At 36.5% G+C, this 23532-nt stretch overlaps 1 protein-coding gene across 8 annotated transcripts in view; it reads right to left on the bottom strand.

The window, feature by feature from the left end:
• Window positions 1-3513: 3513 nt before the first annotated feature.
• The window catches only part of LOC142348803 (gamma-aminobutyric acid type B receptor subunit 2-like), a 168202-nt gene continuing 148183 nt past the window's right edge, over window positions 3514-23532 (bottom strand). For 7 of the 8 annotated variants that reach the window (XM_075400304.1, XM_075400307.1, XM_075400309.1 and 4 more), the window contains 7 exons: window positions 18330-18452; window positions 17996-18100; window positions 17074-17295; window positions 14362-14391; window positions 6659-6913; window positions 4638-4967; window positions 3514-3854 (listed from right to left, as the gene is read on the bottom strand). In XM_075400304.1, coding sequence (XP_075256419.1) covers window positions 3543-3854; window positions 4638-4967; window positions 6659-6913; window positions 14362-14391; window positions 17074-17295; window positions 17996-18100; window positions 18330-18452 — 1377 coding nt within the window. In that variant the 3' untranslated portion in view covers window positions 3514-3542. The remainder of the gene's footprint in view (window positions 3855-4637; window positions 4968-6658; window positions 6914-14361; window positions 14392-17073; window positions 17296-17995; window positions 18101-18329; window positions 18453-23532) is intronic. The other variant, XM_075400311.1, reaches the window with a different exon arrangement.

Below are 23532 nucleotides of genomic sequence, written 5' to 3' on the forward strand. Positions count from 1 at the left end.
CCTTCTCTGTCCTCAAATCTTGCGTCCCATGTATGCCAGCTATATTCATGGTAACGTCCGTGCCTTTGGCTTGTAGTTGATCCTTGACACTTTGATCGATGAATGATACTGTTGACCCACTATCGAGGAAAGCGTAGGTAGTCAACCTGTTACTACCACTCTGAACCGATACAGGAACTATTTGAAGAAAACTAGTAACTTGGTTACTCTGGTTGATTGTTGCTGCACTTACGTTAACTGCGTGACTACCCTCGTCCATTTGGTTTTCTGAGTGTAGCAGTCTGTTGTGCTTTTTGGTACATCCATTTAAACCGCGCGGGTGGACTTTACAATCTTTGATTGCATGCCCTTTCCCCAGACATCCATAACATAAGCGTTCCTTTCTTACTGCTGCATAGCGGTCGGTGACATTCATATTCTTAAATATTGGACAGTTCCATATCTTATGAGTGCCATCCGCTAGTGGGCAGTTGTTATTTTGCATTTGCTTCGTTTCGTTCGCATTTGAACTCGCAGTAACGTTTGACGATTTTGAGAATCGTTTTTCCTTGTAAGCGTTTGGTCGATCATCTTCCTTTCGTTCGCTCTTGGTTGATGGCATTCCTTCATGGACAAAAGCCATTGGAGCTAACCATTTTTCAAGGAGAGTGAGATCGGGCCTATCTTCTTGACACTCGTCAACGAAAAAGAACCACTTTTCTTTCAAGTTTGGGGGCAGTTTTTCAATTGCCACTTGCAGTGTTGAACTTGATTGCAGGTCGCCCTCATAGTTGTATTGCTTCAGTACATTAACTAGGTTGCTGATTGTTATTGAGTAATTAATTATGGCCGTTGAGTCGTGCATGCGAATTGGTTGTTGTTTGCGCAACATGTTAAGCTGAACGTCGACAATTAGGTAAGGTCGCCCAAACTTCCGTCCTAGGAGTTCCCACGCTTGAGCGTAGAGTTCTCCCGAATAGCCCATTCCTGATATAGCTGACTGTGCTTTACCTGTCAACAAACTTTTCAAGTGGCTCATTTTCTCTGAGTCGGGTATATCGCGATGGTGAACCGTCGCTTTGAACAGATTCGACCACTCCGGCCACTCTAGGGGGTTTCCGTCGAATGAACTCAATTTCAACTTCGGTAGCTGACTACTACTGCTTGGTTTATTGCGCTTAAACTTGTCTTGTTCCCGGGCTGTGCTGGCACGCTCACCATCTGGTGGCCGTGACTTCAGTACACCTTCGCGATTGAAGCTTACCCTGGGATAATTGTTGTCGATCCTGGTTTTCGCACGCTCGAAACTATAATCGTGCAAGTTGGAGAATTTATTGGAGTTATCGAGCCAAACGGAAACATCTTTGTTCTTCGGGGTTTTCCAGTTGAATGGTGATCTACTTCGAATACTAGGGGCTGCACTATCATCAGAATCTGATACTCTTGCGTCAATAGCTTCTTTCTCGTATTCCAGTTTCAGTGCACCTTCCTCTTCAAAAAGTTGCATTTTCAATTCGAATTCAATTTTCTTCAACCTCATTTTTGCTGCAAAGTCTTTCTCTAAAGCCGCTAGTTTTTCTGCCTTTTTAGCTCGTTTATCAGAGGAGGCCTTTGAATTGTTGTCTTTGTTTGGGTTTCCACTTTCAACAGTTCTTTGAGAAACTCCTACAACAGTCTGTGAATTCTTAGCGGCAATTGGTTCTGCGTCGCTTGTCAATTGAACAGTTTGCATCTGCTGATCCGTCATGTTTGTTTCTCCGTGAATGTATGGTAACCAGTCTGCGTTTAATGTTTGTAAGAAATTTATTCGCTGTTCTTCGTAACGTTCAAACAATTCGGGATCACGAAGAAAATTTGCTCGCTTTCGGTAAAGAATGTAAAGAGAGTCGTCAAGTTTCAGCACCTGTTTATAGATGGTCTTGAGTTTGCTTGATCTATCGTTGTTTCCGATTAGCTCCTGGCCCTCCTGAATTTTTGCTTCGATTTGTTTTTTGGAGTTGCTAATCTGTCTTTGCAAAATGTCTTGACTCTGTGACGGAGTCACTGCGTTTGTACTTCGGGACTGCAGCTTGAATCTCTACAGTACCGTTTGTTTATTTGCTTTAATTCAGCCTTGCTATTTAACTTCTAATGCACTTTGCCTAATTGGCATTTGCGTCGTTTAATTGCCTGTTGAGTTTTGTTCTCGTTCGTCGATGACTTCGTCACTTCGACTGTTGGGTTGGACAGCAGTTTATTACACTGTCCGGGTCCGCGGACCAAATGTAACGGCTGCTCTCATTGTGTTTCACAAGGAAAGTTTTACACCGCCCAGTTCGTTCTGAGTGGTTACAAAATCTGTCCGGATACTTCGTTTATGCAGTTTGCTTTTGTAACTTTATATCCGCTCTGCTGTACTTACCGTTGCATTAACTATTTTAGTTCAAAACTATTCGCTAATCTTAGTTTTTTCAACTATCAATTTGAACTGGATTGCCACAGATCACACAATATCTCTTTATGTATACCAGTTCAATCCGATAGAAAAAACAAATCGAAGACAAAGATATATGTCTAAGACCTGTTTGTGCAAAAATATTTAAATTTAAACCTAAGTTGGCTTTTGCTGTTTGTACTCACAAGTTGAGAATACCAGAAGTTGGGGTTGTAACAATTGAATTTCAGCTCCAATAATTCGTTGATGCAAGACACAGTAACAGAATTTACTGCTCAAGAATAATATTTTGAATACAAGACACAGTAACAATTGACTGCTCAGGAATATTTCTAGTTCAAGACACAGTAACACGTTATTTACTGCTCAAGACAATTTATTTTTGCAATATTTTGCTGAGTTATACTTTAAGCCGTTTTCTGCGGCTGCTACGTTGAGTTCTGTGTGTTGCTTTTGTTATTTCCCCCTTTTTCTCTTTTTTCTCACGTGACAAACTGTAACTAGAACTAGAACTATAACTATTAAATGACTAGGACAACAGAAAGTGTTTTGTTTCTATTTTCCCGCCTACGCAAGCTTAGCGAGCTCAGCTCCAACACCCACAGTGGTTTTTTTTGTGCAAGATCATCAAATTTTCTCACAAAGTTGTCTTATAAGATATCATCTATAAGGGTATGCATCTTATCACATCTATTTACACAATTGTCAGATATTACAACCTAGAGTTTCCACTTAACGGATCTTATTCGATAAAACTTTATTTTATCAGGTATTGCACTATAAAATACTTAAACCAACCGCAACAGCCGCTTTTAATTTAGTTAAATCGCAGCGGCGCTATTTATTAACTAAACTCAAACATAAACCGACTAGTGTCGGAAGAATTGCTTTCGAACGACAGGCGATGCAATCTAATTCAGGGGTTGTAGCCTAGATAAGTTTTTCGTTATGGGCGAAAAAACAGTTGACCACGCCGAGATTCGAACCACGGACCTCCCGATCCCTGACCAGAAGCACTGATCAACACGTTTACAATAATTTCCATGAGCTTCATTCAAGAGCGATTAAAAACTAAGTTATTATTTTCTACTGAAAAACTGTCGATGAAATAGTGTTTCAAAATTGGAAATTAGAAATTATCCTCAGACATAAGAGCAGATCTTTTATCCCAAATAACTTCAACATCATTCAAAAAGGACAATTTAGTTGTTACATTAGTCTTTGGTTTAACAACAGTAACTGTTCCTCCGCAGTTTTCACCATGATCGGGTGGTAGATTGATCTCATTGGCTGCTGAGATATTGTCACTATCAGATGCAGATGGTTTGAGTGTAGTGTATGTTGTGATTGTAAGAGAGTGAGGTTTTGCAACTGAGTTCACTGCTTCGGTTCCAAAGAATGTCTCAATTTTCTCACGCACAGCTGCGATGTCTGATTGCTTCTGAAATATAAACAAAGTTTTTTTTATTTTTTCTCAGACAGTTTCAGCTCCAAAGTTTTAAACAGACGTATCAGAAACTCAGAGGGAGCGTATTTTCCTCCTATGAATTGTTTTGTTTAGGTAAAACGTTGAAAAGGCAGAGTTACAATTTGTGAGTAAATATTAATCTGGATTTCTCATATTTCATCTTAAAATGTCATATATGATTCCCAGAACAAGCTATGACCTACAATAAAACAATCTCAAAAGAAACTTGGAAAGACATAGAATAGAGTCAATTGTCACGGCATCATATATGATATTTTGAATGTAACAATTCTTATGTACTTGTAACAACCGCTAGCAGTTATATAAACCAAACAGAACACCCAGATCATCAGGGCTGGCGGGTTCGCTTAAAAACGCTAGATGGTGGTTCCGAGGAGATTTGATTTGAGTCCACCTAGCCCTGAATATTCGGTATAGAAGCCACTGGTAGTACACTCGTGAGTTGTTAAATATATCCACTCAATATCTTCTGAATTGTTAGAGTATACATTCTAGTAAATAAGTTGTGATCATAAGATGGAGATTGAAATGATAGCTCAAAATAAGAGAGCATATTAAGACTCTCGCAATGTGGACCAGTTAGCTCAGTGCAGAGCACAGGATTGAAATAATTCAAGAGATTGTGGGGTCGCAACCCACAAAGGTCACAAACTTAACTCTGACTATAATGATGTTCATAGAATCAACACAACGAGCAAAGACTTGCTCTAATATGAAGTATAGTACAGTACAAACCTGTTCGAAGAGTTCTCTATTACTCTCCAGTTTAGCCCGGAGTGCATCTAGCATACTCTTCTGCTGAAGCTGAAGCTGTTCATATTGTTGCATCTGCTGTTGCTGTTGATGAGAGTTCTCTTGACTGGAAGAACTCGGAACCTGCAGACTCATCGCATCCCACTCACTCCCGGGAGATCCCGGACTTCCCCCTCCCCCTCCTGTTGCTCCAGGGGGCAGGTTAGCCCCGTATATTGTGGCATTCACTGAGGGATAGTTGAGGGTTGCTGAGCTTGAGTTGCTCTTCCGAGTGGCCAGAGAGATTTTATCGACGTTTAGATTCGTAACCACCTGTAAATTTGTATCAATTTAATATATTGTATGATAATGTTCGAACTCATAACTTTAACTGAGTTTGAGGATCATAGCAACATTCGCTCATTCATATCACTCCTTGATTATTTCACTCATGCATTCCTCTTAAGAACTTCGATGCTCATCCGCTAAATTTCATTACGAGCGTCTACCTGTACCGAAAAAAATCTACTTCGAAAGAAAACTGCTGGAGCTTTCAGGTGCGGACTTCCGCTCAATGTGAAAAACGCTTAAAATTTGGTTTCCACTTAAAAGTGGTTTCCACAAAGCAATTAACAGCCTCAAAATGAAAAGTAGGATCAAATAAATGTGAAAAGCACTTACGTTCGGCTGTAAGGGCATTTCACAAAATTTTAACCCTTTTAATCATTTCGCCGCTCAATTTTACGGATTACTGTTTTAAGATTACTAGGTGGACAGACTAAACAGTCCCAGACAAAACAGTCCGAACTAATTATAGAGTCAAACATATAAACATCAATTAACAAAGAAAACCCGGATCTATTCTGTTTCGCCCCCCCCCCCCCCAGTGTTTTTTATGACCCCCAGTTACAAATTATATGTTGTTATACAGCACGTTACTATGTAAGAAAATAGCACGTGCGCCTGGGGGTCATAAAAGATTTGTGCTCACTAAGCTGGGGGGCCGAAACAGAATAGATCCGAAACCCCTTAAGATATTCACATGATTGCATTTCTTTGAACAAATATTAAGCTGATTACAATATAGTTATTGTCAAATAATGTATTTTGAAACAACTTTTTGGTGTAGTCTTAATTCCTTTCAATTAAAAACAATGCATTCAGAAGCTATTTTTTCTGAGACTGTTTTGTCTGTTTTCTTGGGACTATTTTGTCTGGGACTGTTTTGTATGTTTTCTTGGGACTATTTTGTTTGGGTCTGTTTTGTCTGGGAATAATTTACGTTTTGGGACTGTTTTTCTGAGACTGTTTTGTCCGGGACTGTTGTGTCCGGACACGGATTACTAAAATGAGGGTTTATACTGCAATTAATCTGCCGCACAATTCTTTGCGGAACGCGCTTCCGTCAAACAGATTTTGCGGTGAAAAGCAGTTTTCATTTTTTAACTTCCAGTTTAAAAGTGAAAAACACTGACTGGAATTTCCATATACGGCACCGCCTTTTCGTCCGCGAAGTTCGAAAATGTGTTTCACACGCATAATATATCAACATAGGAAAAACGCACAATGTATCAACATATAAAACTGAAATCTGGTAATAAAAACGAGTAACTTTACTCAAAAATTTGGTACCGGTAGATGACCGTAATGCTTATGCCCTTAAACAAAGCTGTCGAATATTATAAGGAAATTTTATTACTTCAAACTGATTCAATAGATAAAAGCTGATTGTTCACTTCGGGGGGGGGGGGGGGGTTATGAGCCTTATGCAAACACTACTTCTTTGTTTAGTCATATTTAGTTATTTAGTTATCTTCTTTTGCGGAGAGACGCAAAAGTGGAATCTACATCAATGGTCGATTCGTTTTTCGATCGAAAAAAAATTGAGGCTCCAAGTTATCAAAACTTTCAAACTTCGTATGTACAATTTATAAGGATTTTAAGCGCATTTTATTACATAGATATCTTTTAAAATAAAATTGGTGTCATGGCAATATAATGGCTGATATTACCAATTTGCTCACCTTTGCGGGCAACTTGCTAACAACAGAATTACATGGAACTGGGTTGTTGAGGATTTTTGCGCTGACGTGGTTGTATTGTTGTTTACTCTGTTTGTTTGGATTGGTCAGGTGTTGATTGCTGCTGTGATGATGATGTTTCTTGTTAGTATTCGGGGGTGTGTTCCTGGCACTACTCGGAGTCAATTTCTTCTTAGCAGTCGAGGCTACACTGAATCTCTGGCGCTGGTTCATGTCCACTTTTTTAAACTGTACCAGCTAAAAACATTGTGAAAACGGTATATATTTTAATTATTTTGAGATCTCGGGTAAAAAAAATTGAGTTCAAATATTTCAGGTAATGAAACCAACAATATTGACTGAAAGTGCAATTTTGGAGAGCTATTTTGAACGATGCAACGCTATTTAGGTAAAGCTGTTTTTATATAGTTGAAGCGATGAGTTTTATTATTTATTTTTTGACGGTTTTAACTTGTCACTAATTTTGGCGAGACACTTGAAAACAGTTCATTGGTCCAATAGTGTTTTCCCACAGTCTAAAATATTCAAAAACGGCAAGGAGTTTGTAAATATGACGAGTTTGTGAGAGAGGGAGGGCGGGGGGGGGGAGGGAATGAGGTTGGTTGCACTGTTCAAAATGATGAGTTTGGTCTGTGCAATCAAGCAAAAATCCAGTCTATTGCATTCGTAGATAAGTTTAAATGAAAAGTTGAACTAAAAACGTCGACCACTGTAACAAGAGTTTTACACAAAAACAGGATTTAAACTCATAAAAGTCATAACTGGTTTTGGTCAATTAAACCAGCAGCCGCATTATAAGAAGGTGAAATTGTTTGTGGAGATTAGAATCAATAGAAAAGGTGAAAGCAGTTCTAATTTCATCTATCACAACAGCCTCAAAGTGGGTCTGTTAGATTAGGAAGCGTACTTAAAATCTCAAAGAATTCGGTTGCTTCAAATAAAATTGTGTACATTTGACCAAAGAATTGATTAAAAGATTCATATTCTACGACAGCCATTTTTTCATGTCACGCATATATGTTTTACCACGCCATCCAGGTCAAGGTGACCAGAGCGAATTGATTTCTGATTAGACCATTTACAGAGGTGCCTGTCTTGTGCTCGAACAACATGGTCTGCAAAAGTCCTCGAGCGCACAAAAGTTTGGACAATTGTCTGGATCTTGTTTGATAATGCGTCATTTTATTCTGGGACATTCTGATCAGAGGTTGCATTGGCCTGGAGTAGTCAGATCAGCGATGAACTCGAGTGCACTATGCACGCACATATACAGTCTAATGCTCGAAAGTCTGATCATAAAAAAATTTCGAACGCAAAAGCGTCTTAATAGAGGCTATTTTGAGCTCAGATAAAATTTAGAAACATTGTTCAATTATCTATTCAAGCAGAGCGATGGTTTAAACAAACCATTTTTTACTAAAAAAACAACAAATAAGCAATACTATATATTTAAGTGATATCATAATGCACATCCCATCAAAATATAAAACTTATCAACAAACCGGATGAGCATATGGATGAGGCAACACGTGACTGCAAATATAATTCACAAATAAAAATATTGGCTAATGTAAAAAAACTCTATTGATCAGTGAAAACTACGAGTGCACAAAGTGGTTTTGAACGCAGGATAGTCAAGACGAAGGACTGGACTAGGGTCTCACGGCCAGGACACTGTTCTGGAATTTGTCTGATCAGAGGAAACTTGGGTCAGATAAACAGATTACTTGCGGCTTCTAGCGCACTCAAACCGAAGACAAATTTTTGACGGCACTAGCTTGACCAGGAATCAGTTTTGTCTGGGACGGTCAGATGAAAGAATTCAGTTGCTTCAAGTGAAATTAGGCGAATAAAAAATTTTGCACGAAAGAATTAATTAAATGATTCATATTCTACGAACGCCGTTTTTCATGCTACGTTAGTGTTTTCATCACAGCACCCGGGTTGAGGTAACCACAACGAATTGATTGCTGATCAGACAATCTGATCAGCTTGTGCTCTAACAACATGGTCAGTAAAGTCCTCAAGCGCACAAAGGTTTGGACAATTGTCTGATCACGGCTCAATTTAGTTTGGGATAGTCTAATGAGATGTGGCTTTGTCCTGGAGTAGTATATTCAGCGATGATCTCGAGCACACTTTGCACGCAAAGGTAGTTTTTAATCACGAAGGTCTTATCACAAAGAGATTGTGAGACAGCTCCATTTCTGAAGCTCTAAAATTACCGGCGCTGAGTCAACAGAAGCACATCGGGATTAAAAAAAAGAAAAAATTGAGAAAAATAAAAGAAAAAGAAAAGAAAAATTGACAAATCTTTTTTTGAGTTTCTAAGCATAGAAAGTGCTCTAATTTGGGCAGTTTCAGTAATGCAATGAATTGTAAATAGTAGTTCAACGTCGATAGAAAGCCACCGAACACATGTTTTAAAGCTTCTTAAACGTGCAGCACAGTTTTTGCACTAATTTTCAAAAAAGTCAAGGATCGGAAAAACTCGAAGAGTCATAGGAAAAATCAGATGAACAAAACCTGTAAAGCCATAGAAGTCAAATTGCTGCGTTCAAACAAAAATATCTAGCGAACGAGAAAACGTATTTTTGTTCGAACACCATTTTGTTAGTATAGATTAAAATTAGAATGAAAATTTCATCCCGCAGCACCACTAGTTTTTTGCTCCCCTTCATGTCTCAGCGTGAACAAAATCAATAACTTAAATTGATTTCAAAAATATTTGTTGACAGAAAAACATAGCGCCCCAATATACCGTAAAAAATGTTTGAATCATAGAAAAAGAGAACACCTAAAAATAGCCATTGAGAAGCTGACGGCGGCTATTCATAAAGTTTTTTTGGGCACTTTTGACTCTTCTGGAAAATTGATTCACATAAACATAGTTCGAAAAAGAAAAACGGCTAGCAAACACGATACCAACGAAAAGAAAAAGTTTTGATGATCGTCTTTCAAAATAACGAAAAACTCATTTCTTACTGCAAAATCTTTGAAGGAAAATTCACTCAACCTTGATCGATGATTTTATCCAAATGATTTCGATTTTTTAATACTGCCTTTCAATGAAATCTGATGAATTCTACGTGACATCCGAAAAAGTCCATTCTACCAAAACTTTGCTAGTGTTTGCTCACAAATTTAATGCCGCTTATTGTTGTGAAAATCTAAGAAATAGCACACTTAAATTTTCTGCACTAAGAAATTTGGAGTAGATTGGTGATTAGTGGCAGGTTTATTCAGTACCAACACTTTTCGATTTGAAAGTGAAGATTTATTCAACATAGGTTTAACGAACGCCAACCTATTTTTGTTGCGTCCAAAGCAGTTCACTCCATCCCATTTAATTTCAATTTCGCTTAAGAGAATATTACTTAATTTTTTAATATTGACCTTCAAAAATTCTTTTGTTAATTGTGCTTCAAGCTTAATAATTTTTCATTCAATAGCAACCACAGTCAAAGCGTTAAAAACATAACTTATTAAGAATATTTCTGCGTCAAAACAAGAGAGCTTTGAAAAATACCAAGCCCTCTTTTGTTCCTCTCATCTGTGATAAGTACACATAATTTGCAGCTGCAATTAATGATTGTTGAATAAAAACCTTTAAATTAAGTTGACTGTTCAGTAAAAGAAAATATCATATGCAGAATAACGTCGGACGAATTGCTTTTGAGCGGCACCCGGATCAGTCTGGGGTGCTGCTTAGAACTTTTTTTAATGGTCGCTAAGTTTCCGAACCGAAAGAGGGTTTTGAACCCGCAAGGTCAAAAGTAACTGTCTGATATCTTAACAATTAAGATAAACCATCTGTGCAATTGCAACGCTAAAAAATCTCTTTTTAGGAACAAACTTTCTTCGGAATGAAAAAAGGAGATCATGTTAAATACAGAAGTAAAGCTTGAAAAAGTCACTTGCAAAAAAACGAAACAAACGTTTCCGATAATTGCTTCGCACTTTTTTCAGGAGCAATTAATGAATTTTGATCTGGCGGTTGAGTATATCAAATACAGCGTATTCGAAGTACCTTTTGTAAGACTTAATCCAACTTTTATTATTCGTAATTAAATGAATTCATTGTTTTTCAAAATGAAAATGATCTTCGGTAGTTTAACCGCACACTTTTGGATTTCATGTAGACAACTAGGTCGGTTGAATTTACTTGAAACCTTGGCTCTGACACATCAAAACTATCTGGTAGTTTCAGATGCAGTGTTGTGTACAAACAACCTTGATCCGAAAAGTTACAGAAACAACTAAAACGGAGTTCACTTGACTATCATCTCTTCATCTATACAGAAAAAAATAACTGTTATCTATGTCCTGAAACTTGGAAAAAAAGACAATTGCTCCGAGCTCGGCGCATTAAGAAGCCAAGTAGCTAGTCAATCATGCGACACTGGGGGTTTGGGAAGAACTGGTGCGTGTATGAAATCCCTGACTGTCGACGGATTTCAGAGGAGGCACTCAACACTACTTTCCGTTCAATTGAACAGTCATTAAACAACCATACATTGATACCTTTAAAATCAGATACTAACAATACTAACAATTTAGACGCATTAACACCGAAATATTTTATTACGGAAAATCGCATTTCTTGCCCGCCCAACTTTGTTCATCCCTGCTGATGCTGTCGGTTGATTAAAGCTACAGCTTCATAAAGTAGAAACCTGCGGCACTGCATCACGGAGGGTGTGGGTAAGACCGGTGCATGTAAGCAGTCCTTGGCAGTCACCGCGTTTCAGACAAAGCATTTAAAACTATTTTTTGTTCAATTGAACAGTCACTAAATAACTTTACATTGACGCCTTTTATTTCAAATATAAACAACGCAGATGCTTCAACATCGAACCAGTTTATGATGGAGAATCGCATTTCTGGCCTAATTTTGCTTATCCTTGCTGATGTTATCGATTACCGAAAGTGGTACGCTGGAGAGCAAACGTACGCTAATGAAATTTGGAGGCAATGGTTAAAAAAATAAGTTCTCAAGTTGAATCATCCCTTGAAATGGAAAATTCCATTAGACGAAACCATGAAAACTGGTGGCCTAGTTTTGATGATGAAAAAAGAAAGATAAAGGGGCTATTATCCACTCGCACGCACTTTGAGTCTACGTTCTGGTAACAACAAAACCGCACGTCCAGTGATGTCCAGACAGGATCCAACACATTGACTCGCCCCGTAAATAAATTAAAACCAATTTTTGTGTCGTCATTTTTGGGAATGAGGATCTTGCTGACGCAATTGATTGTAGATAAATTGCTTGGGCTTTTGAATTTATGGTTCGAAAATGGATATAGCCTAAAGTTTAGAAGCTAAGTACCTACCGGATTAGAGCAATTTTAGGACCAATTCATTTTGGTTATATTTTCAAAATCTAGACGTCACACTAATCGCGTTTTTAACACAATTTGACCTTGAAACGTTGGACCGACAACCGTGGAAGCTGTTTGATGCAAAAAAGTTGAGTTTGCTTTTTCTTATTAGTTTAATCAGCCTAAAAAGATTTTGAGTGTATATTACGTTGTGAAAAGCAGAGAACGTTTGAATTTCAGTACTCAGACAGGATCTCAGTCTCGAATTCACTCTATTCTGATATATTGTTGATTTATTGTCGATATATTGTTGATATTATTAAGTACATAAACTTCTTCGTTTAACCTGAGAACTTGTGATTTCATATTTTTTCCAAGCTGGTGGACACTAACAAGGATTAATAATAACAGGAACAATAACTGAATTAACTTTTTTAAAGAGCAATTACCCATATTTGATTTTGTGGACGAGTATCTTAAAATTGTGAATCCGATTCATCCCGTGTAAGATTTTACCCAAATTGTACCATTTATATTAAAATGAGTTCACTGTTTTGCACAATGGTGTCAATTACATTAACAGTACACTTTTGGATTTCATACACAAAAACTTGGTTGTTTAAATTTTTTTGAAATCTCGGCTCTGACACAATTAAATTATCTTGTAGCTTTTACAAACTGGAGGCAATGGTAACAACGAAACATTGACGCCCTGTTTTTACATAATACCGTTTCAGATACTTTAACGCCGAAAAGTTTTATTTTGGGGACTCGCATTTCTTGTCTAAATTTGCTCATACCTGCTGATGTCAGTTTATGAAAGTGTTACGCTGGACCCCTAACCAATTGTTAATAATTTTGCTGACTTTTTTTCATATCATTGGGAACAAGTCTCATAGGTTGCTATTTTGGGACAGGTGGAATGTTTAACTGGTTCTGTTCATAGCTAATTCTTTCTATGACAAAAGGAATGTTTTTAAAGATTTTTTATCGAATTTTTGGGTTTTGCAAAAAAAAGTAATAGACCAGGCATCAATTTTTTCAAATTACCTTAAATACGTTAAGAGTGGAATGTGAAGTTGGTGTTTTCACAAGTTCTCCATTATTTTAGAGGAAATTTTTTCCAGTACTTTCCAACTAGAACAAATTTTAGAGGAAGAGGAATTTTTTTGTATCAATTTCCAGTGTTTCTTCTTTTGAATACTAATAAAATTATTCAAATTTGTTCTAGTTGGGCCAATTTTCAACTGCCGGAATAAATCAACGGGCAACTGATGTTTTCTATGGATCTGCCACTCATTGTTGTCATGACATATCATATGACATCAGTTTTTGTCCCTTTTTTTATTACTGTTTCTGTGTGCTTATGATTTAGTATCGTTAAAGATTGATCTCATTGGTTGTTAATGAGGTATTAATGAACTTAAATAAGGCTGCGAGTTCATGGTTAGTTACTTTATTTTACTTTGACTTCTCAAAATTTTTAAACTAAATTTTCAACATTTTCGAACCTTTGTTGTACTTTGAATTGTGTTGTCACTCAGCATCATTAAAGACAGGTCTCATAGCTTGTTAATAATGTTTATTCAAATTGATTTCATTGTTTCTGTTCAAAGCTGATGCTTTCTATGACTTTGAGACTAATTGTTTCCCAAGAAACCTTATCACGTTTTTGAGTTTTGAAAATTTTTTCTGTAGCTTTCTGTCTTATCTCCTAGCCTCAATAATGACAGGTCTCTTCTGTTTTTAACGATTCCGAATTTAATCGAACTAATCGTTTCAGTTCATAGCTTTTGCTTTATGACTTACACGCTTTTAGTGTTAGAATTTTTTTAGCGAGTTTTTGAGAGTTGTTGTTGTATTGTTGTACTTATTGCTGTCACCTATTGTCATTATCACAGAATTCATCAGCTGCTAATAATTTTTGCGCAGATAGGGTCAACGGAGTTTTTGTCTATCTTAGTATAATCTTGCTGTTAAAATGGTACTTGTCATGTACTTAGTTAGTTCAATTCTTTGGATTGTAATTCATGACTTGTTCTACTGTGTTTTATACTCATTGAGACAAAAAATATTTGGTACAGTTTCAACGGCAGCAATTTTTTTTAATCTTTGATATCTAATCGCTGCTTAATAATTATTGAAGATGAAAAAATTTCGTGATTTATTAATCAAAATGATATAAGTTTGCCTGTTGTACTATGCAAGGGAACCGGGTTCGAGCCTGAGCTCACTCCTCAAACTTATTCCACATTTCAAGCAGGAGAATTCTTTGAGATTTCAACTTGAGCAGTATTTAAGTAACATAACAGAACAGTTTTAAATATATTTGATATATTTCAATGAACTGCATCTACTCACATGTTTAGAAGATCGGGTCTGATATCGAAACTAGAAATGACAAACAGCCGATGGTTACTATGTATACAAATATGCTAACTAACCACACATACCAACGATAAAAAAAGATTATTAATATCTACTGATGAATCATGGAAGTTATAACTATCAATGATTAGCACAAGTTAGTAATACAGTGACAAACAGGTCTGTGTGCGCAATAAAATGCAATAAAATGGATTTATGAAAATTTAAGTAAACCAAAAAACTCATTCGATCTATAATTTGTTTATGTAAAAACTGATATTATATAAGTACACGATTTTTTCTTTGTACCTAATCATATGCACCTCAGGAGTTTTTGCCCAAGAATCCCTGCAGGAAGCACAAGTTTATTAGCGGCGAATGGGCTCAAATTTACAGGTGATCTTATTTAAATTCACGACATTTATCGCATTCACGCTGAAAACGCAAAATTTTGCAGTGAAAAAACAATCTTTTCATATCTAGGTATGAATGAGTCTACGTAAATTCACCTCATGTACAACATTCACCGCTACGCCCGCCCAATTCATATACTTTTCATGCTAGCTGCACTTCCCCAGACATTCCGGAATTTTTATCGTGTAAGATCTGATCAGACCTGATAAATTTTTTAATCGTGGAAGACCTGATAAATTATCGTACAAAGTCTTAGTCAGGCGACGCATAATCTTATAAGTACTTATGCGACAATTTTGTAAGAAATTTGTAAGATCTTACACGATAAAATTTCTCAAATGTCTGGGTTTGCTACCACTCTGGCAGTCCTTGCAATTTTTCAGGTTTCTTTTTGTGAGAAAATAAATTGAAGCAAAAATTAAACCTACACTTAGGAAGCGATGAACTATGAACACTATCATAATGGCAAATAATTCAGAAACATTTACTAAAATCAGTATTTTCTTGGAGCCAAACTTCTCAGCATCATTTTATCATAACCCATCCAGAGTTACCCCCTCCCATCTTTATCTTTGACCCTATTCCTATTTGGTGCAACCAGAGGATGATCAATGTAACTTAATTTCAATGCTTTTATTTTAACTATAAAACGGCTAGTTTTTTCTCAACTAAATTATGCAGCGTCACTGCTAAATTTCACCGCCAAATTATGCAAAATGAGAATTAACAACCGGTAATATTTTATTTTAACCGCATTCACAGCATTTCTCCCGAAATTTTGAGGAACCTTTTCAAGCGGCGAAATTATTGAAGATCGCAGCTAAGAAGAAGTAATTTTTTGTTTCTGTCTTACGTGAATTCAACGACTTTCTTACTTATTTTAGCGTTAAACCACAAAAATTCCTCAACCCAGGTGTTATCCACCAGCACGATTAGGTGACATTAGACAATTAGAATCTCAAACAACGAAAGCTACGTTTTGCCAAGATGGCAAAGTTTTGTCATTTTTATTGAGGAATTTCTAAAGTCGTCAACTTTTTACCCCTTGTCCCGTCTATCATCCAACCAGCTTATAATGTTTGCAATGGTTTAATCACCATGAAAAAATGTTGATAACATATTTATAAACCGCAAGCTTGCAAATCAAGCACTTCAGCACATAACTTGCCGTTCTCTTACCAAGAAGTTATGTATATAATTAAAGTTTTTTCCCTTCGTTGATCTCAAACGACCGGCGAGGGGTGGGCTTGGGTAGTTGTCCGCTGGGGCTTAGGGGCTAGCATTAGGGCGTGCAGAAGAGGCGGTGACCGGATTTGGGGTCTCGGGGGATTAAACAAGCGTTGGGGTGGAGTCAAGCGATGGGGGTGTGGTTAGGTCTGGACAAGAGGGGGCAAGTTGCCAAGTTGAGGAGGGTGGACAAGGGCTGTTGCAGGGGGGGGGGGGTTAAGTGGGGGGGGGGGGTTAAGTGGGAGGGGGGGGGTTACTGAGGAGGGGTCGAACCTATAAAATTAAGAACCGCTCTCCACATCATGAAATTATCCAAAAAAACATTTTCGACGAATCGCATAGTAGAGACTAGTGGGGCGTAGTTCTTTTAGAGACTAGAGGCTCTAAAAGAACTATTCAGTCATTTAATGCCCTCCGGGACATATGCCTGTTTATCCCGTTTTTTGGACAACAAAAGTTGAAAGGGTCAGACGAAAAATCGGTCAAACAAAAAATTGCATTGAAAAAGACCGCAGAACTAATATAATTGCTACAAACTTCATTTGAGAGCAATTAATTAAATTACTGATCCTCTTCTCAGCTTGTATTAAATAAGCGTTGTAAATAAAAAATCGCCGGTCGAACTCCGATGCCTATCCTACAACTTTCTTGACAATGGGGGTCTTCCCATTATAGCCCCCCCCCCCCAGCTTAGTGGTCAGATCACATAAACCCCCCAATCATGGTAAGCATACCATAATGGGGGTTATATTTTCATGGGGGCTATAATGGGAAAGACCGGACAATGGCGGTTTTCTTGCTTGAGTATACAAAATTTTTGCAAGAATCTTGTATGAGAATGTTTAATCTCGCAAGTATATGACTAGAATCTTTCAAAGATCTTCTACGAAGTTTACAAGATTCTTACAAGAACTCCCAATTTCGCCATGAGTTTTAGACTAGGGTGGTTCGCACATGATGATCATTTTGGCGAAGCAATTGAAACAAAAACCCTGGAAATTGTACCTACTGGTATTTTCATTCCAGTTTTTTAATGGAAGCATGCGGTGATAGAGTAGTACGAACCTTGGGAACGAATACGAGACATAGAGTGATAGTAGTAGCAAATAGGATGAGAGTTGATAGGAGTATGAATGAGTGGTCTGCATCATCAATCACACTCGACACTCCTATACTGACTAGACAGACCAACATCACCACATATACATTGATCCCAATGTACTTGCTGTCATTCAATGCAGGGATTGTCACACTTCTCGTTTCCCAAGCGAGGAAACAGCCGAATAGCTGAAACGTTTCGTTTCATCATAATAACAAATTTTATTCCGGTGATCGTTTTGAAAAAGATTCCATATTTCTACGGAATGCTAATCGGGGAAACACAAGATGAGGTTCTCCAGACTTTTGCCTTATTATCATAATCCCTATCTCTTGTGACAATTGTCCCGACAATTTTTGAGACAATGATTTTTCCATTCTGAAATAAATTGAGGACCCGGGTGTGTACGTCCTTTTGCGCAGGAATCTTAATGTCCTAATTAAGTGAATCGCATCTTTAGACGAACTGCTGATGGGTGATTGCACAAATTGATTTAGTTATTATTATGATAAGCAAAAAATGATCGATATGATAATTTTCATATTAAAAATAATCCAGGACCATATATTTTTGTGTCAAACTGCTCCCCGTGTGGGACCCAAGATGTTCAGGCAAAAGGGTAAAAATCTGGAAAATTGCACACTCGGGAGTCTTCCGAGCTCTTTGAAAACATTAAATATGATGCCGACTGAAAAAATTATTTCCGAGCGTCGACAACCACCAGCATTTACGCATAAACAATAAATTATTTGCGCTTCTATTTCTCTTAACCCCGATTCATTTAAACCCTGTATCATTTCACCCCTACAATAAACTGTTGACTGGAAAGCTCCTTTTTTCCAGGGTTTCCAGAGTTGATTATTCCAGCAGATTGTATGGCTAACATACCATTGTGAGTCCCTTGTACCCATAAAGTAGAGCCAGCCACTTTGCCATGTGGGTACAGTGACACCTGTCTGAGAATAACACCTGCTCTTCATCCGCAGATATTGACTGAAAAGAGACAAAATCCCAATCTTTTGCAAAAACATTTTCATAATCTATGTTTGAAAAAGCCAGAAATTGAAGTCCTTTTTTGCTTTCTTTAACTGAAGCACCATTTGAAGTAATAATATCTATCCATCGAAAAACTTCATAAAATTTTGTAGGCTATAAGCGAGCAAAGCGTTATCACTGGCGTCGTCACTACAATTAACTTATAATATAATAAGGAGAGACTTACGACAGTAGCGAACTGTGTTCGTTTGATCTTCATTGGGTCGAGTAATTCCCAACTGATGAGAAGGAGAATGTCCACAAACAGGAAGAACACAATTACCACAAACAGCTGGTAGTCTTTTATCACCTGTAGTGCACAAACACAAACTCAACAATCACCCAAGAGCATATATACATGTTTCATCAAAGTCAACCGATCACCCAAATGGATTCGAATCAATGTACATCTGAGACAGTTTTCATACGTTTTCTGCATTCTTCGAGTTCTGAGCGTTTGTTTCCGATTGTCTTAACAGTTTTTGAAGAACTTCAAATTTATTCTTTTTTTGGGAAAATTAAACATCATTTTTGATTTTAAAATACAAATAAAGTCAACTGATTGAATAGCATGAAATAGGAGACCAAATTAGAGCAGCAGTATTGATCTGTTAATTGTACAATTATGAACACGTACCCGGATTGAATGTAACGTCTCAATCGGCACTGACTGCGAAAAAAAGGAAGTCATTAATACCTTGAGTCAAGTTTTGGACAAGACAATACAAGAGTTGAATCAAGTCTTGTTCAAAACTTGAGAAGTCTTGATTCAAGTCTTGTCAAAGAAGCGAGAAGTTCGGGTAATGGACTTAATTTTTTTTCTTTTGCTTTAATAGCGGAAAGTCGGCCACAAATTACTGAGTTGAGTGTCCTGTTTTTTCACCCCTATTCTTTTAACCCCCTATATTTTAACCCCGATATCATTTAACCCATCAATTAATTAAACCCTATAGTGTTTCACCCCACTTTATTGAGAAAAGAGACAAGCTTTGTTTATATTTCCAGTAGAATTTTATCAAGTGTCCGCCATCGAACCATCCTCTTTCACTCCCCCCACAAATCTGGAATCAAAGAGAAGCAGCCAATGAGGGAATGCTGTTGAGGGGTAGCATTGTGGGATACAAGCACCATTCAGCGGATCCCCCCCCGAATATGGAAACTTTTGGCTATTTTACAAAAAGAGGCTTCGGAGCAAAAGGTAAATTTTTTAAATGCCTCATCCGGGCAAAAATACGCAAAAAAGGTGAAGTATGAGAGCTTGAAAGGAAGGGTGCAGAACCTAATGCAGAACCTAATGCAGAACCTAGGGATTAAAATGTTATTTTTTCTTTTTCAGGGCAATTGCCAGTTTGACTTATTTGTGTATTTAAAATAATACTGTGTTTGTGTTTTCGTGTTAAAATAAATTTGAAATCCATCTTAATATTTTTGAGTTGGCGCCCTCCCTGCGTCCTCACGGAATTACATCGAAACCTCATATCGTGACTCGTTAGAGAATTTGTACACCGAAATAGATAAAACTTTTCGGTGTCAAACTGGTTTCGGGGTGAATTATTGCGGAGTTAAATGACAGAGTGGTGATTATATACGGGGTTAAATGATAGGGGGTTAAACAAATCGAGTTGAAAAGAAGTAGAACCCCGAGTTGTACGCCTTCGGATATCTTCCACGGAAACCAATTAACAAATTCAACTTTTGAAGTATAGAAAAGATTTCAAGTAAGCGCGATATTATTTCTATTGTTCTTCTAGAATAATTATTTGCACATTGTTTGTATAATTAATTGTTCGTAAACAAGGACTTGTCAGGACTTGGACAAGATCTTACTTCCATTGGAACATAATCATTCTCAAAAACCTATCCATTCAAACTTTTTGAAGCATTTTATTTTGTTTGGAAGAATAATGATACAAAACCAGCTTAAAAGCTTGAAAATTGTATAAAAAGAATCGATAAAATTAGTTGATATGATAATGTTTTGGAAACAATATTCTAACTTTTAAACGGAAAAAAGCTTTTCTTTTTCTCAAATGAGAGCTGTCCTAGAGAGCCAAACCAAAGTACAAAAACTGTCAGTCCTCAAACAATGAAATACAGCGATATAAATTAGAGTTGACAAATGACTATAACTTTGAGTGAAGCAAAAGACTGAATCAATTTATTTAAAAAAACATCTAATTTTGCTACTTTTATTTTGAGACAGAAAATAGAGTGCCTGTTTTTTTTGTTTTCCTTTTTCTAGTTTCGAGTTTTCCTTTTTCCAAATCCAATTTTCTCTTACGTATGATTTCGCCAAAATGACTGCAAAGAAGTTTTTTTAAAAATTTCTAGGGACCTTGTGTGACATTACCTTTTTCGCAACCCCTATTTGGAGACGGGAAATTCATTCCACGTGATCTTCCTTCTTTTTCGACGCCTACGGTCCATTTTGAATATTTTCGAAAGCTTCCAAAAAGTGGTATTAATCAAAAGCTTCTAAAAACTGAATTGATCGGTGGAAGTAAAAATTTAAACATTTTGGTTACTTTGAGACTAAACAGTGTCTTATATTTATCACCTTTTCACACAAAAATATCTTTTCACATCAAATCAAAATTTATGCGTGTTTGTGTGATTGCGCTTATATGTGTTATACGTGTATATACGAATCTGCGAGCGCGCACTCGTCTGTGTGTGTTTGAGAGAGAAAAAACAATTATTTGCTTGAGTATGCAGTTGGGAATGTTTAGTTGAGTCTGTGGCCACAAATGTGAGTACAGTTTTGTGCAGTTGCGTCAGCATGTCTATGAGTATGTACAAATGTGCGAAAGTGTGTATACAAGCGGGTGTGTGTGTGTGTGTGTGTGTGTGTGTGTGTGTGTGTGTGTGTCTCTGTGTGTGTGTGAGTGTGTGTGTGTGTGTGTGTGTGTGTGTGTGTGTGTGTGTGTGCGAGTGTGCGTCCATGCGTTGGCTTGTCTTTGCGCGTGTTTTTATTTTTGAGTCAATTTTCAACAATTCAGTCCACCTAACTTTTTAAAAGTGATGTCTTATATTCAGATTCAATCACACTTTTTGATTCAAGTTTCACTGAAAAGTATAAATGAATGGAGGCTTTTTTTCGTTCCAAGGTACCAATAGGACAGAAAAGGTTGTCACTGTCGCAAAAAGTTCCTCAAGTTCCCTTAGAATACAATTCAAGAACTAATGTTGCTGTTTTGGATGCTACTTTTTGTTCCGACATCTCTTGAGGGGGGAGGAACTATATACTCAAATGGTTTTTTTTGTTCAGAGCATTTTCGCCGATCGATATATTGATCGTAGAGAGTTGAAACTGGTATCATCAGAAAGATCGTCCAGCGTATAATAAAGAATTAAGAAGATTTTTTTTTATTTTCGCTTTCTACAGGGAGTTATCGAGGTTAAAACTTCTGAGAAAAGTAGAGTGAATTCCGTTGTTTCTATTCACATTTGACAAAATTTATGTTAATTTCGCTTAATTTGATAAAATTCTTAAGTATAGTGTTGTTGATTTTAATTTTGAAGATAAAAAAGTATTGTTGATTATTTTGATTTAGTATTTTTGTCAAAAATTCTGGCTAAACAATTCAAAACTCTGCCTTTTGCATCAAAAACAGCACGAAATAAGCTTGTTTAGTCCACTTTGATTAAATTTGCCCGAAGTACACACCCCAAAAACAACAAAGACAATCCTTGTAAAATCCAAAGACAGATAGTTTTATTTCCACCTCCATTGAGGGTAGTCTAGAATCAAAACTTAATTATTAACCAACAATTTATCTATATCTGTAACACTCGAAAAATTAAATGTTCCTAATGTACGAAAAGCATTAGGAACATTTTACTTTGGACCAGTCTTGGACAATTACAATTCAAAAAGAATTCGGATTGTAATCAGTCGGTCTTTTTTTAAAAAAAAATTGATCTTTTTTATTTTAATTAAAGAACATAACATGTCAAAACAAACTTCAGGAGTGATTGGTCCAATTGGCTTCCTAAACACCTTCGAGATATTGCAATTAGTTTTTGATTTGAGGGCTGATAGTCGTTTAGACTTTTAAAACTAATTGATTTTTAAGTAAATAATGGCTTAATGCTGATATAGTACTTAATCTCCATAGCAGTTTCAAGCATAATGTTATTGTTTTCTGGCTTTGATGCTACTAGATTTCGATTTTTTTTAGATATTCGCGCATTTTTCAGGTTTTCTAGTTTATTCACATTATCACTAAATTGACAGTTCTCATATCACATTATTGGCGTGCAAAACATGTAAAAATTGAACATACTTAAGTCCTAAAATTTACAGATTATCGTTTTAACGGCTTCGAAACTTTACTGTAGAATTTAATTTGTTACTTTAATTTTAACTTAAACTAGTTATTATTAGAAGCATAAACTTAAACAAATTTATGCTTCTTCCTCATTTTTTTATCTTTGCTTTTTTGTTTTTTTGTTGAATTATATCCTTTTTTGTGTTTTATTGCGCGTTAATTTATGGTTTTTGGCTTTGATACTACTAGATTTCACATTTTTTTTTGGTTTTTAGGTATTGGCCCCTTTTTCACGTTTTTTTCTCGTTTTGTCACATTATCAGATTATTGACAGTTCACAAATCACATTATTGGCGTTTAAAAAAAGCAGAGTTGAACATACAAAATAAAAGACTTGAAAGGCATAGATTATGGTTTCAATGGCATCGACATCCCTTTCTCGAAGATTTTAATTGAATTTTTTACAGTTGCCTCAAATGTCGTTTTTACTTTGTCCTTTTAGTCGTATGAAATCTCCTGCATAATGACAGGTCTCATGGGCTTTTCAAGGAAGAAAAGTTGAGCCGTTTTTCTGATATTAGTAGATACCTCATAGCTGATGGCCTTCGTGACTTTGCAAACAATTATTTTCCAAAATTAAAAAAAATTTTAACTTCGCAGTTTTGTTCTTTTTATTGTCTTTTTTTACCTAGTCTCGTTAATTATAGGTCAAATATGACATTATTGTTTTCAAGGAAAGGCAATAAGGGACTGGTGTCATACAGTCAAATTTTTTCAAAGAATTCGTTATGAATTACTGGCTTCGAAACCGGTTTTTCACAAAAAAACTAAATTGATTTGACGTTCTTTTTGTAAACGCAAGACTTGTTCTGGATAATGGCTGGTATAAAGAACTTCCTTTGGACTAATAAAAGAGTAATTAATGACTTTCATGACTTTGGAAGAAATTTTGTTTCGAAAAAAAATCAAAAGTATTACATAATTTGTACTTTTCTTATTTTTTGTCAATTTCTTACCTAATTTCATTAGAAAAAAAGCCACAAACTACATTATCGGTGTTTCAAATGGGCACAATCGAACATATATTTGAGGTCCAAAATATGGCTTTACGGCTTCGAC

Source organism: Convolutriloba macropyga, chromosome 10 (assembly GCF_964194025.1).
Source record: "Convolutriloba macropyga chromosome 10, txConMacr16.3, whole genome shotgun sequence".
In the NCBI taxonomy this organism is placed as follows: domain Eukaryota; kingdom Metazoa; phylum Xenacoelomorpha; order Acoela; family Convolutidae; genus Convolutriloba; species Convolutriloba macropyga.